The 16,273-nt window shown below is 43.8% G+C and overlaps 1 protein-coding gene across 1 annotated transcript in view; it reads right to left on the bottom strand.

The window, feature by feature from the left end:
• The window catches only part of CAB39 (calcium binding protein 39), an 86,398-nt gene that overhangs the window by 13,210 nt on the left and 56,915 nt on the right, over positions 1–16,273 (bottom strand). Inside the window, exons 3-5 of the mRNA XM_081813421.1 lie at positions 11,257–11,421; positions 8,985–9,103; positions 4,151–4,319 (exon numbers count right to left, since the gene is read on the bottom strand). Of these exons, the coding sequence (XP_081669547.1) occupies positions 4,151–4,319; positions 8,985–9,103; positions 11,257–11,421 (453 nt within the window). The remainder of the gene's footprint in view (positions 1–4,150; positions 4,320–8,984; positions 9,104–11,256; positions 11,422–16,273) is intronic.

Below are 16,273 nucleotides of genomic sequence, written 5' to 3' on the forward strand. Positions count from 1 at the left end.
GGGGTCATCTCCCGAGCCCAGCAGATTGAGCAGCCAACTTTTAGGGTATGCTGAATTTAAAAAGATTCCTAAAAGCTAGTAAGTTGGGGTCTCAAAACACCATGTGGCAAGGACGGCCCTGGGGTGGCTGAGGAAATGCCACTGACCCCAGGGCTTGATTTCACAGAGCCTTGGCAAGTTGTGTGGCTCATTTTCCTCCTTGATGCGTGACCATGTCCCAGGACAAAAGACTCAATTCTTCCAACTGTGTGGTTTCCCTTTGGAGCTCTTGAGGGTTAGAAAGTCCTCCCTGTGCTAGAGTCAAACCTATCCCCGGGTTATTTCCAGAAACCGTCAGAGCCCACAGAAATAGGTTCAACCCACTGTCTATAGGACCCCACTTCACATACATGTAGTGCTCTCACGGCAAGTCCCTACCGAGTCTTCTCTTCTCCAGGCTAAATACGTCCAAGTTCCTTTAACCACTCCTCGCATGACAGGTTCTGAGTCCCCCTCACCATCTACTGTCTTCTGAAAGTCATCTATTTGTCTATGTGCCTCTTAAAGTGTAGCGCCTGGAACGGAACACATTTTTGTGTTGTTACCTTAATGGCTAATAGTGGGGCGAGACCATCATCAGCTCCTTAGGTCACACACTATGTGGTCACACGTGGCTCTGGGGCAGCAGCATCACATTGTTTAATTTTACAGGACATATTCAGAATTTTGTTTCGTCAGAGTGGGCTCTGGAGGCAGACTGCCTGGGTTCAAATTCTGGCTTCCCCATTTATAGCCTGACTTCACCCAACATTTCTATAGACTCCAGTTTCCTTATCTGTAAAGGAGATGGTTGAGTCGGATACGAAATTGCCTACATTTCAGTAACTATTAAGCTTAGTAATTATTATAGTTATTATTCACTATATTATTATGCCTTCTTCCCACATCCCTTATTTATAGAGTTGGGTCCTCGAGTGGAAGACCTCAGTCTGTTCCATTCTGGCCTCTCCGGATCGCTATGAAGCCTTATTTTAGGATCACCATTGTCTGCTATCTTTCCTTTCACAGCTGTCACCTACACATTTGGTAAGTAGGCCTTGTCACCCTTTATCTAAGTCATTAACAATGTTCAGCTGGGCTAGGACAAAGCCCAGTGGAAATCCACCAGAAATTTCTCTCCAGGGTGATGGCAATCCATTCTCTAGCACCCTATGGATAGGATAGCATTCAATTAGATGTAAATCACTACACCGAAACTCTAGCTCTGATCTTTTCACCGATTCCATGAAAACAGATCTGTACGATTATTCAACATCCAGTATATCCTCACGGTCATAAAGGAATAATTCTAATAGCTACTGTTTGCTGCACACATATTGTGTGGAGGCACAATAACCCTTGCATATTAGTATTATTACTTCCATCTTAACAGATGAAGAGCTTGAGATTAAATCCACAGCAGAGCTGGGAAATGAACCCAGGCAGCCACACGCTCTAAGTCCCCTCAGCTACTGGCATCTATGAGATTAATAGGACTGAACTTACTCTTCGTGAATCCATGCTGGCTGTGGGTACACGGTTTCCTTTCCAAAATGCTCAGAAATCATCTCTTTAGAAACACTTTCTAGAACCTTACACAGGTATAACATCGAGCTCCAAGCTCCACCAGCCTCTCTGGGGAATCTACCTTCTTTTACTCTGGAAAAATTGGAAATATATTTGTTGGCCTTCTGACACCCCTCCCCATTCTCCTTAAGTCCTCAAAAAAGAAAACACTAACAACATTTGGTCACTAATCTACTATCTCAGTACACATTCATTCAAGCTACAAATCTTGGACACATTTAGAGCAGGTAGTTTTGGGTTTTTAAAAAAATATTTATTTAAGTAATCTCTGCACCCAACGTGGGGCTTGAAATCAAGAGTCACACACTCTTCTGACCGAGCCAGTCTGGCGCTCCTGGAGCAGGTAGTTTTTAATTTCCTTTTGAGACTCAGCACCTGTTCCACAGACTCTAAATCCAGGTTTATGGATGAGCTGCATTTGCTTGAAAGTTTTTATGTGCAGAGTGCATTTTCTGGAGAGAGAGGTCCGGTCAACGTTCTTCAAGGTTAGCGCAAGCCACGGATCTATCCTCCTTTTTCTAGGATACAAGCAGTCTCTCAAAGAGGACAGCAGGAAACCAGGACAGGAGAGTCCTCCCTCCCGGTCAGCACGTCTGGTGGGAGGCTCTGTCACTGTCACGGCTAACCCGGGTTCCCTCTAGGGAAGGTGGGGAGGGAAGGTCTGCCTGATAGGTCTGTCTGTCTGTCTCTCTCTCACACACTCTCTTGGTTTTGGGCTCTACTTGACTTTGTTTCTCGCAGCGCTCTCTGTTCAGGGGCCTCTTGAAAGAGCTCCTCCCTTTCTGTGTCATCAGGAGCGGCTGAGACACACAAGCCAGGGCAGCTTCTCAACGCCGTCTCTTCCAGCGTCCATCCTGCGAATCCTGAACTGTGCTGCAAAGTTTCCCTTCCTCAGGCAGACCTACCTGCCAGGCGCTGGGTGTCCAGTCTCTCCCCCTCTGGCTAACGCGACCTGCCGGGGTTGCTTTGCCCACAGTGATTCCACCACCACCGCTTTCTCCTTGGTGAGAATGTAAGTCAAAGCAGCAGCCCTGACTGAGGGCTGATCCTGAAACTATCGGTGAGGCCAATCAGGACTGTCAGACCCCGCGAATCGCGTTTCCGGCGGTGCTGACACGTCTCTCTCACCCGCTGGCCCGCTGGGGCAGGCGGTCCGATCACGCTTGCACGCCGCCGCCGCCTCGCCCACAGTGAGCGCCCTCAGCTCGTGCCTTGCTTTCCACACAGGGTCTCTCTCCGTAACAGGCCTGCTGCTTTACAACGGGGCACCCCCTTCCACTATATCCCAAGTAGGAGTCCTACCCCCAAAATGCAGTGACACAAAAGACATCACATTTGTTGCTCTGTTATAACCCCGAATTCAATCCATTTTGCTTTGGACGTTGACATAAAAATATCTGAGATCTTACCTAAGGCTTCTGATATCCTCTTTAATAATGGTTTCAGGAAAATAAACCCTTGGGCACCTCTCACACTATTACCTCATTCTCGTTTCATGTGAAACCCTAATGGCCAGGTCCCCAGGTTTTCGTCCTGTTTTAAGGGTGTTCATTCACTGTGAGGGACATATTTTACCCAGAGACCTAGGCGTGTGCTCATTATCTCAAGGGCTCTTTATCGTCATAATACTGAACCCTCATGAGAAAAGTGGCTACTTTTCACTAAAACAGTGTTCATGGTTTCTAAGCAAAGTAGTCCGTAGGTTAGTATATTAAATTCTGATTACATTAAAGTAGCAGTAAATATTCACTTAGGAGGTCAGACATTTTATATAAGGGAATGTAACATCTAAAAGCTTACTTTCATTGTGAAGAACACGAATATAAATATTACCGCTTTATATACTGGAAACGGCACAGAACCTTGCAATGCAAAACAAAAATGTGCATGTTGTACAGTGGTATCGTACCATATGTGTATTTAGTTTATACAAATACACAACAGGGAGATAAGGTATACAGGGAAGGGCGGCGACATAACAATTTGGATAGTGCAGGTGATTCTGCTCCCTTGCCCCCAAGCATTTGATAAATAAGCTCTGGCACGAGCATGAGGCAGGAGAGCTAAGTCTATCGTTCCCTTGGGCCTGTCCACAATGTGGAAATCTCTGTCCTGATTGTGGTTCTAGTATTTAAAGACATGCCTATTCCAAATTAGCATGGCCCTGAATAGAAGACAACTACTTTGTCCAGTGTTTAACCAAAGAAACTGCTGTAGTATGTTCCAACACAGGAGAAAAACCTGTTTGCTAGACGTACGTATAACAATACACCACACCTAATGGGTAATTTAACAGAAAAGTGTGCTTTTGCCCACACTGACCACGCTTTTAGATAGAGCTTACAATCTAACTCTTCCACCCTTTTTAAACTGTGACTCTCTTGCATACACCTAAGTCACACGGACACACATAAAACATATCTTCTCTCCTCCCGCTAGAGGGCAGCCGTGTATAGACTTGGAGCTTAGAGGTTCAGGAAAAAAAAAAACAGCAAACCAGTTAATCAGACTTACAAGTGTATTTAGAATTCTAGTTTTATGTTACCTTGAATGTGGCAAATGCATCTGAAGCTATGTCAAATGTTGACATTTCGACATATCTGAAGAAATCGTAAAATTGTTCTGACCACAAAATGATTTTTGCAAGTGGTTCATGTCTGATGCATTCTCTCAACATTATTCCACAATTTAGAGCTATTTCTGGAGATTCATACCTGCAAAAAGAAAAACAAACCATGACTGCTGTTTTAAAACTCCTCTAACACTGAACAGTTCAAATTTTTAGAATAGGAAGTTTCAGATGTGTCCTAATTGACCAGAGAAGGTTACAAAAGGCATCCCTCTCAGAGGAGGGTCTGTGCTCAGGTTAATTTACTCTAGAGGGCGCACACATATTAGCTGGTGATAACTGCTTCAAACCAAAGAAAAATAACAATAAATAAACGTTCATAATTTATTAGCTAAAAGATTTGAGAAGTATTTAGGGTCTGACTTCCAAAAAGGGGCTAGATTTACGTGTGGTGCTCTCAAGACTTCAGAAAAACCAAAAGCTGAATCAAAAACCATTATGAAACAAAATCGTTTCCCAAATTCATAGTATCTAAACAGGGCTATCAAATATACAGCATTTATACTTCATTGTTTCGATTCAATACTCAAAATAGAACCTTCAAGACTCTGGGCAACATGAACCCTACAAAGTTAAAAAGCCTGATCCTGAGGAGGTCACAGAGCGCTTGTCAGGAGAGCCTGGAGGATTCTCGGACTCTCGCAGTGGGTGCCGGGGACGCCCCGGCATCAGTCATGCACACACGGCTGTGTCTCACCTCGGTCAGAAAGGAGCCCCATTTTCCTCTCGGCCGCGCTGCCCGCCCCCTTCTGCCGGCTGCCTAGCCTCGGGGACTGGCCTTGGCCCCTCCACCGCCTCTCGGGCCGCATGCACCGGCTCTGTGTCTTTCCCACCTACCGGCTCCTCAACCCTCCCGCATTCGTTGCATTTCCCAACATTCTACTTGCAAAAGACCTCTTCCTGGCTAAAAGAAACTTCTCTCACCACATAAATTCTACTCCTTAGTGTCCCAACAGTGCCAACCTTTGCATCTCTGTCTCTGAAAAAGGAAAAGAAAAAGCTCTCTGTTCTCCTTTTTACCCCTCGCGAGGACTGTTCCTACTTCTTGCCTGGCTGAGGGTGTTCCTCCGTGGCCGCTGGCCTGCTGGTGATCGCCCGGACAATTTCACGGCTCCCACCATGACTCCACAGTTCCCTTACTCAGGTCTGCTCCTGAACTCTAGTTAGGCATTTTCTGTTGCCTCTGGACAACTTCAGTTAAGGGTCTACCATAAGCACTACATATGTAAATTCAAATCTCATCTTCCTCCCCAAAACAGTCACCCTCCCCTGCTTCCTCGTTTCTATAATTTGGCGCCACGATTTTGTTTCAGATACGTGGGTCTAAAACAGGTCTTCCAGAACTTTCTCATCTGATAATGTAAGTGTTCTATACCTGTGCTGTCCACTGTGGTAGTTACTACTAGCCACACGTGGCTACTGAGCACTTGAAATTTGGCTAGCATGACTGAGGGATTGAATTCTAAATGTTACTTAATTTAAATGGATTTAAAACAAAATGATGGTGTGTGTTTAGTAGGTACTGCACTGGACAGAACAGTTCACACTTTCCCCCTTTCAGCACATCCAAACCTTCCCATCTTCGGTGTCACCACCACCCATCCTTTTTAAGACTTCTCTGAAATATTTTAGTTTCATTTCCTTTCATCCATCTCCACTGGGATTAACTCACACCTAGAGAGAAGCAAGAGCTCCCTAACCAGCATCTTTGTTTAAGCTGTGTCTTAACCATTTTACCCAACACACAAGGGTATCAACAGCATTTCTAGCTTAGGAGTTCAAAATGATTTCTACTTGCCAATCAAATAAAGACAAACTTCTGGGCTTAATGTCCAGGCTTCTCCTCATGAGATCTGTTCCTACCGTACAACGTCATCTTCCACTCGGCCATCCAGCACTCACTCCGATTATCTCCTTATTGCTGCCCATCACTATGTTCATTCCTGTCCCTGGACCCACTCTCTTTTTTTCTAACTATGCAAACTCCAAACCCTCTGGAACTCCAATCATTAGTCTCGCCTCTTTCATCAGCCCTTGCCTCATTGCCTAAACATTTTATCCCCCGAAATCCTACAGTAATAATCATTCTCTAGCAGTGGTATCCCTCTGTCGTACACGGGTTCATCACAGAGCCTCAAGAAGTTCCAAATGACTCCCTCTGTATCATGTGTGGCCCAGCAACCAGAATGCTGACTGACGCTTTGGTCATGAAAATGTCTGCTCGCACCATTCACCACTGATCTTAATTTAATAAGCAGGAGACTAGAAAGACAAGGGTAAGACAGTTTGGTACAACAAGTTGGGCAGGTTTTGATGGTGGTTTGTCAAGCTTGTCTTAAACGATTAAGCCATAAACCACTGAGTACAGGGCAAACAGTTATGCTGCACAACCTGTTAGCACTAGAGTGGAAAACACATTAACATTCAAGTCACCGGAGGAAAAAACTACTCCCTCCAGATGCAGTCAAGCACTAGCAACAAGATTATGTTCAAATGCACACAGACACCAGCAGCGTAAGTCCCCCGACGTCTAACAACAAAGTACTTCCAGCCTATGCAGGTGGTCATGTTGTACGCGAGCAGTCTAAACTCACGAACTAAAGCACAGAAATCTTAAAAGGTAGTTCACAAGGCTCTTTGAAGAAATGGCTGTTTCCAAGTCTGGGGTAGGAGCCCGTACAAAATGAGCAAGGGACATCTTGTGCCAGAAAGCAAGGAAGCTATCAAAGACTACTGGGGTCTTGCCATAAGGACATGGGCACCAACCTGAAGGAGCTTCCCAATGGCCCAATGATGACACAATGTGGATACAAAAATCTGGACACAATGACTGCAACAGACTGAAACACATCAAATACGTTTTAAATCCAACCCCCCCGCCCCCCGCCGGCTGGAGTTCATAAAGACTTGCTCACCAATTTAAAAGAACAGAAGACAAAGGAACACACTAAATGAAACCACAGGGATGCAAAATCCAAAATATGTGATTTTTCTATAGAACAAATGACCCAGTTGCTTCAACAAAGAAAAAAGAAGGCGTAAGAGTCATATGAACCAAGTTCAGTTTGTGGACCTTGCTTAGAACTGGATTTAAACAAACTAACTGAAAAATGGCATTCTGTGTGTGAAAGTCTGGGGCATCTGAACACTGAGTATAAGATAACATTGGGTTTGTAAATGGTTATCATGACTATGGTAAAAAACAAATCCTCGGATGTATTATGTATAAAATCCTAGGGATGCATACTAAAGGACTGTTGTGTGTGAGGAGGGAAAGGAGGAGGCAAGGGCAATGAAGTAGGAGTGACAGAAGGTTAGTGACGGTCAGAGCTGGGGAAGGGGTAGGAAAAGGCTGGTTATTTTCTTCCCTCCAGCTTTCTGCACACTTTCTACTCTTAGGGCTAAAAAAGGATGGGGAGACCAACACCAGCTGCATTTTCATTTCTCCTCCTCTCCTCCCTCACTGAGTTTTCTGCTCTGGCCCGCTCATGTGAGAGCTCTCAATTTTTCTTTAAATTGTACCTTAAAATTCTGAATTCACATGATTTTAACAATGTTTATATCATACCTCTGGCTACTTTCAAGCGAAAATGTAGGCAAACTAATTTATGGATTTTAATAACCACTGCTTTCTATGGGAAAGGAAATACTCTGTTTAAAAATACACAAAGGCATCTGGAAGGTGCTCTAAGAACACCAAAATTTCAAACTACTCACTACATGTTTACACACGCAACTCTGGATTGGTAACAACAAAAAATTAGATGCCAAAAGTTCTGTATGGCAACATCTGAAGAAGCAACATAGATATTTAGAAATAGAAGGAAATAGAATGCTGGTATCAAACACATGCCCTGACTCATGCTTTGTCTAAACAAGTTTGAACTTGGGGGAAGTGTTAAACCGCAGAGATATGAATCAGAGGGAGGCAAGCTATAAAGCGAGGGGTAGGAGAGCAAGCTGATTCACGCCAACAGTCATGCCAGTAAAACGCTTGTCCGCCAATTTAGTAGAACAGCACCCAATGCTGGGACAAACAGATGCACACCAGACCCAGAGCTGGCAAACAAGTCCTGTGTGAAACAACAGGGGGTGACCTTGCCAATCAGGGAGGCTCACTATTGAGGGAGAAGAGGATTTGTTTTTAAGTTTTTAGGCTTTTTTGGTTTTGGTTTGTTTTTCAATACTAACAAACTACCATAAATGCCTGCTTATTAGTCCAGCTGTTACCTCCAGGAAGATGCACTAAGTGGGTGAGCGAGCAGACACACACAGGTAAAAAGCAAAGGGCGGGCTTCATAAACGTGTTCTTTGCTGATGGAACACAGGTAAGCTATACAGCACCCCAGCTCCATTTCCTAGGCAGCTTCTACTGCCTCACAGTGTGCATATCTGTCCAAAGAAGACGTCTTTAGACAAAGCATTTAACTGACAGTTCATATAAACTTTTAAAATCTGGAGACTAGAAGTAAGACCACAGAGGACTTTTTTTCCTTCAGTTGTATAGGATTTGAGAATTTAAGGGCTCACGATTCACCCACTTTTAAACTCCCATATGGGTATTTTCAAATTCAATTTACCTCACTGGCCGAATTTTAAGGAGGGAAATGTGTTTAAGATGTTTGGAAAAATTAGCTGACTAAACTATAGAGAAAATACTTTCCCACATTTACCATTCTGTCTTTGCCCAAGACCATCTTTCCTTTTTATTTTTCAACTGAGAATATAAATTTTGTTACATTGTACATACCCTTTCAATAACATGAACAAAATATTCTGTTGAGTGCAGATGTATTCAACAGTAGGAGTTCTTGTACCAATTTGTCTTCTGAGAATATTGTTGAAAATTTGAGCCACGTCTTTTTTGCCCTATTAGGAATACAATCATTAAAATGTTTACCCGACTAACCACCAAAAAGCCCATCCACCCTCCCAAGTAAACTCAAATTAAGGCATTGCATATTTGTAATTATGACTGAATATCTGACTTCAAAATGTTCACAGATATTAAATTTTCGTATTTATAATTCCAAATTCTAGGTTTTAATAGTATACTATTTTTAATATGAGCAGTACGTTCACAAAGTGAAATCTTATGACATATAATTTCAACCATTTCTAACCCTTAGAATCATGTGGACTCAGATATGAAAAATAAAACCTTGCTACATGCTTACAATGTTCAGGGATCTGATTCCTGCCCATATGGAACAAGCAGCCTCAAATAAAATGTTCGTGTTGTAAACAATATATATAATTTCCTTTTATAGTGATGGAAGGAAGAGAAGCTGCATAAGCTGCATTCTGCTAGTATAATAAAACTAAAAGAATCCTGTAAGCAGCTGAGCTTTCACGGCAAGTAGACATATCCCCCTATTAAGCTAGGTCTACTTCAGAGAGATTTTATACAGATTAATAATGAAGGCTCTAAGTACCACATGATGGAGCAGTTCAGAGGTCAGAATTATACAACTGTACTTTACTAAACAAAACAGAAGGACTTTACTGCTATACAGCGAACCTTATAATCAGAAAACTGCACAAGAAATTAACAAATGGAAAACCAACCCATGGGATTTTTCAGAATGGCCACCTGGTGTGAGGCTGACAAGCCTGCAGGAGAGTGAGTGAAATGCCACTTTCCGGCGCCTGAGATCCCGGGGCCTGTGCTAGGTCAGGAGTGGCAATGGCAATCTCTAAGAACACATCTCAGTGGCACACACTGCTCTTACATTTAAGTCTCAAATGAATGTTAAATTCAGCGTCCGGGTTGGGGAATGAGATGGGTGGGCAAAGCAGAAGGAACTGGATGTTCCAGCGCATTCCCAACTTCACAGAGGAAAGAGAAATTGCTGTTGGTGGAATCTGATACACTATTAAAAATACATGAAATCATCTATATAAATGGAAATATCATTTTTATCTGTTCTACAGGATAGAAGTAAACTTTTATTATCCTTTATTATCAATATTATATTCAAGTTAACCTATGAACCACACCCTCCCATCGCTCTCCAACACTGAGTCTGATTATCCGTCTGCCATTCTCTCCTCTGATTTTTCAAGCACCTGCACAGACATCTAATTGATCACTCAGGACGATAAACGCTGGGCTTAAAACAAAGCACACCATGACAAAGACTCAGAGGAACCTGCTCATAACCATGCCACGGCCCTTCATTACCATATATACTTCTCAGACTTCCTTTCAGACTGGTATCAAGGAACCATTATTCTCACTGTTAAATTCACTAAATATCTAACATGGCACGATTCAGCTGTATAAGCTTGGGCAATAATATCAAATGCCTACCAGGGCCAGGCAGGAGACACAGCTGGGTAAAGCAGGCCCTGGGACAGAAAAGCAAGCTGCTGTCCGCACCACACCCCAGTGTGCCATGGGGTGGTAGGTGCTCTGTTCCAGCTGAGGGGCCATGTAGGCCTACAGGCTCCATGCTGACAGCGTCAAAATTTTCAAGGGAAGCCAGAAATTCAAAACTGCGTATAAGGTCTCCTGCTATTTAACTGTTACGCTAATTTAAACATCTAAAAGCAGTGCCAAACAAACAGAACATATGATCTTCACTGTAATGAGTTCTTAGCAGGTTAGAAAAACAAAAAAAACAAACCAAAACACAACGGGATATCCCCTAAGATCTCCCTACCTCTAATGTTCTATGGTCTTCTTTAGATTGTTGACTCCTTGAGATCCAAGGCCAGTGAATTATGTAAAAGGGCAGCTACTTATTAAATATAATGTAAACAAAAGGACACAACGAATACCGAAGAAACTTCATACGCAGTGTGGTGAAAGAGGAGGCGACCTGGCCGCGGCCTGAGGCGGCCCTGAGCTCCTGCCCCGCTCCGCTAATTAGGCAGGCAGCCTGGGCACGCTTGCAGGTCAGCGACCCCTGAGCCAAGAGCCTGACAGGAATCTTAGGCTCTTTCGGAGGAGAGAACACAAGGAAAAGGGCCATGAAGAAGGCACCGTTTTTGAAAAGTTTTGAAAATTGATTTCTTACCTCAAAGTCAATGAGCTGTAAATCAGCTACCAGGGTGCTCAGGAGCCCGCTGTTATACAGTTCTTGAGCGAGCTGCGCCACTGCTTCGGTCTGCGGCTCTTTTTCGTTTGTGCCATATAGGATTTCTTTCATGGCAACCAGATTTTTGGAAACTTCTTCTGTGGCCTGATTTTGGGGGAGAGGAGAAAAACTCCTTTAAAAAAAACATATGACATGCGTCCAGTTGTTACATACCTTCTCTCTTGATTATATACCCACAGAGTGACGTAAAGACACAAAGGTGGACAAGTTCCGTCGAGGCCCTCGGGAGCTGAGCACGTGTGCGTAAGCACACGTGAGGACTGACACACGCGTTCCAGGGGGAAGACCAGCAGATTCACAACATGTGCGCTCGAATGCTGACAGCAGTGTTGTTATGGTAGAAACAGAACAGGGAGAGAAGGTTCAAGTCTGCCTCCTCTGGGAGGGAAATGACATGGAAGAGGCCCCTGAGCCGACCCCAAGAACAGAGAGCCACGGACGAGCAAGGACGAGGGAAAGGGGGATTGAGGAAAAGGAATGGCATGAGGTGGGGATGAAGGAGGGGGAGAAGCACAGAATCTGTCTGAGGAAAGGTGTGGAGGGAACAAGGGAATGACAGCAGAAGGTGGCTTTGAATGCTGAGCTAAAATGTTAGCAATAATCATCGGAGAGCCTCCACTTCTGGCTAAGATAGAGGAACAAGAGCCAGATTTACCTTCCCCCATGAAAAAGACGACAAAAGAGGAGAAATGATATGAAACAATAAATTTTATTTTTATTTATTTTTAAAGATTTTATTTATTTATTTGACAGAGACAGAGACAGCGAGAGCAGGAACACAAGGAGGGGGAGTGGGAGAGGGAGAAGCAGGCTTCCCGCTGAGCAGGGAGCCCGATGTGGAACTCGATCCCAGGACTCTGGGATCGTGAACTGAGCTGAAGGCAGACGCTTAATGACTGAGCCACCCAGGCGCCCGAAACAATAAATTTTAAACACTGAACTTCAGCCAGCACAGGACAGTGACCCCTGCGAGAAGGGGAAGAAATGAAGTGAAACTCACAACTGCCCCAGTGTCTTGCCTGGAGAAGGGTTTCTAGGCCCCAGCGCAGGGAGGGGGGGGTCTCCAGGAGTTGAGGAGACAGAGCTGGGAATCTGCAGGGCAGAGTACCAGAGAGGAGAGAGGTGTGCAAAGACACACTGCTTCTTCAGCGGAGTACTGATAAGCCTGTGCACGTGAGGAACACACCCACAGTCAGGGAGCAGCCTGCCCATCTCTTGGCTTCTCCAGAAAACCTCCTCTCAGCTTCTTCAACTATTCTTTCACGAAAGGTAAGGCTAATGTTGCAATCCCGTCTAGGATGGAATGATGCAGAAGACACTAGACCACGACTTCCCCATAAATGTCACAAATGGTAATGTAGCCCGAGGCTACCATTAGGAATTTTTGCAATTAAATCATATAATTCACTTGAAGCCAGGTCTTTGAGTGACACTGCATGCAATGAAGGCCTTACCTCTTCTCACTATTTAACTGAACCTCGTTAACAGCCCATCGTTCAACACTGTGGACCTATTTCTGGATTCTGAAGGACATCCAACATACCAGCTATCACTCTCATATCTGCATTATCTGCAAATCTGATAGGTATACCTCCCACGGCCTCAATCATTAACCAAAACACCGAAAAGGAAATAATTCTGAACGGAACCTACCATTATGCCTTTGAATCATCATGCTCTTTTCATTAACCATCTACTAATAATCTTTGGGCATGGTCTCTCAGCCACTTACATATAAACCTATTCCCAAATCATGTTCAAAAGGCTTTTTGTTAAATACTTGGATAAAATAACATTTGACCCTTGAACAACAAGGGTCTGAACTGTGCTAGTCCGCTTATACACGCATTTTTTACAGGACAGTACTAGAAATGTATTTGCTCTTCCTTATGATTCTCTTAACGACATTTTCTTTCCTCTAGCTGACTTTAAGAATACAGCATACGATACATATAACGTACAAAATGTGGTAACTCGATGTTATCAGCAAGGCTTACGGTCAGCTGTAGGCTATTAGTAGTTAAATTCTGGGGGAGTCAAAAGTTTTATGTGGATTTTTGACTGTGTGGGGGGTCGGCACCCCTTGACCCCCTTACCCCCGTGTTGTTCGAGGGTCAGCTGGATAGTATTTCTTCCACATTTCCTGAATATAAGACAATGAAATTAAGTTAATTTGGTATGACCTTTTTCCTAAGCCTATGCTGATTTTTACTGACTCCGACTTTCCTTTTTTTTTTTTATTTTTTTTAAAGATTTTATTTATTTTTTAGAGAGCGAGTGATAGAGAAACAGCATGAGAGGGGAGAGGGTCAGAGGGAGAAGCAGGCTCCCCGCTGAGCCGGGAGCCCGATGTGGGACTCGATCCCAGGACTCTGGGATCATGACCTGAGCCGAAGGCAGACGCTTAACCATCTGAGCCACCCAGGCGCCCTCTGACTTTCTTTTCTAAATGTTTAAGATCATCCTACTAATCCTATGCAGAACTTCTTCAGTATCAGTGGTCCACAGAATCTTTACCTTCTCCGGTCAGCTGTTACTGCCCTATTCTGTGAATGCCTTAGATTTCTGACAGCAGCTCATCATCCCATATACCAAGTTCCCCAAAATGCACTTTTTGGGGGCCAGTAGATAAAATCATTTATCAAGAGAAAATGCTCTCTTAAAAGCTAATTACATGTGTTACTTCTGTAATTTCATTTTATTAATCTTTATTCTTAAGACGATTTTCTCTGACAGGGAAGAGCCTGGCATTTAGTGCATTTCTTGAGTTTATTATCTGTTGATTTTATACTAGTGACCCTAAGTAGTAGGCCTCAGCCCCCTGTGCGTCTCTGGCTAGATCACCATTTTGAGGCTCTTGGCAACCTTTCATATGCCTCAGCTTACATATGCTCTTCTTTGAAATCATGATATGATTTTAGATTTGAATTCAGACCATACTCTATGCTCTCTCTGACAGCAAAAGATGAATAAGAAGGGAGGGGGGTGATAGCTAAAAGGTATGAGGTTTCTTTTTGAAGTGATGAAATGTTCCAAAATTGACTATGGTTATGGTTGCACATTTTCTGTGAATAAACTAAAAACCACTGAAATGTACACTTTGGGTGAATTGTGTGAGTTATCTCAATAAAGATATTAAAAACAACAACAACAGGAAGGAGAGAAGCAAGGAAATAGAAAGCAACTTACGGTATTTCTCAGATGAAAGGCAACCCGGACCCACATGTAAAGCCCTCTTCTTCCCTCTCAGAAGACACTGTCACCTATATTATGGGTTGGAGGGGGGACACCCATGGCATTCCCATATCTGCTAACCACTGTACTCGTCTGCTTATGTGGATGCTTCTGGATTCCACTCACCCTCTGGATTTCTGAGGAACTGACTCGTCCGTTTTCTCACCTCCTTCTATCATACAGCCAACTCCCTCTCACTTGATTTTTCCTTCCAATCAGTTTTAAATATGATCAAGACTCCCATTAACAAAATCAAACAAGCTCTCTCTTGGCTAACGCCATAGCCCCCTCCCGGCTACTGCCCACCTGTAAACAAACCTCTAAAAAGCATCCACCTGTGTGTGCTATAGTCCACATCTCCTTCCCGGTCCCTCCCAGCCCAATCCCATGGGGCTTCTCCACCTAGCACTTCACAGCTTTTAGCCAGTCACCAAAGACCTGCCTGCCAGGAAATACAATTCTCTGTCTTTAGTACATGTTAGCTCTTGGCAGCATCTGAAGGTGTTGATTACACCCTTCTTTTAAAACTGCTCCTCCCTTGTTCTCTGTGACTCACCACCACCCTAATTTTTCCTGCCTGTCTCCTTGGTTGCTCCTTTGGCCTCCTTCTTGGCTCATCCCTCTTGACACGGCCATTTAAATATTGGGAATTCCTCAAGGCAGGGTACAAGGCCTATTCTTCTCATTCTATCATCTCTCCCAAAGTTATGTCATCCACACCCACAGCTTTAATTAACACCTCAATGCAGATACCTCACAGATTCCTATCTCTAATCCAGTTCTCTTATTAGTACATTCAGCAGCCTATCTGAAATGTCTCCACTTGAATGTCTCAAGGTACCTCAAACCTAATGCAACTGAAAACAGAGCTCATGATCTTGCACTAATGCCTGATATTCTTCCCTTGTTCTCTATTTCAGGGAATGATACCACTACTGATGCTCTTATGCATGTTGGAAACTCAGAAGCCATCCTCAACCCTTCCCTCTTTCTCACCCCACCCCAATATCTAATTCATCATCATGTCTCCCAAATCCATCCATTTATCCCCATACCCCCCATCCCCCCACCCCCATCAGAGTCCGCAATCAGAGTCCACACAATTCTTGCCTGGACCAGTCTAAGTAGCCCACTGACTGATTTCCCTGAATTCCCTATAATCCATTCTCCACATCACAACTAGAATGATCCTTTCTTAATACAAATACGACTGTCATGACTTCTGCTTCAAAAATGCTCCAATTACCTATTACTCTTGGGATGGAGAAAATTTCTTAACATGGCCCCTAAGACCCTGCATGGTCTGACCCTCCCTGTCTAACCTTACTCTGCACTACAGTTCCTCCCCCACCATCTCTATGCCACTCCTCTGGTCACACTGGTATCCTTTCAGGATCCCCGCATATGTGGCCTCCTAGGCCCACGCCCTGCCCCCACCTCTTGGCCAACTCACATTCTTCCTTCATCTCTCAGCTCAATGACCACTTCCTCAGAGGAGTCTTTTCTCGTTAAATTCACCACCACCACATGCTTCTTTTCTCACAGTTGTATGTAATTCTGCTTTTCCTTGTGATTTCTAATTAATGTGTTCCCTTCTACTCCATCAGTGGCCCAGCGCTGGCAGGTACACTATACATGCTTGATGAATGGTTGAAAATCAGTAATCTTGAGCACCAGATATAAAAAAAAATCCAGATGAAAA

Source organism: Leptonychotes weddellii, chromosome 3, assembly GCF_054177405.1.
Source record: "Leptonychotes weddellii isolate Sample4059 chromosome 3, ASM5417740v2, whole genome shotgun sequence".
NCBI classification, from domain to species: domain Eukaryota; kingdom Metazoa; phylum Chordata; class Mammalia; order Carnivora; family Phocidae; genus Leptonychotes; species Leptonychotes weddellii.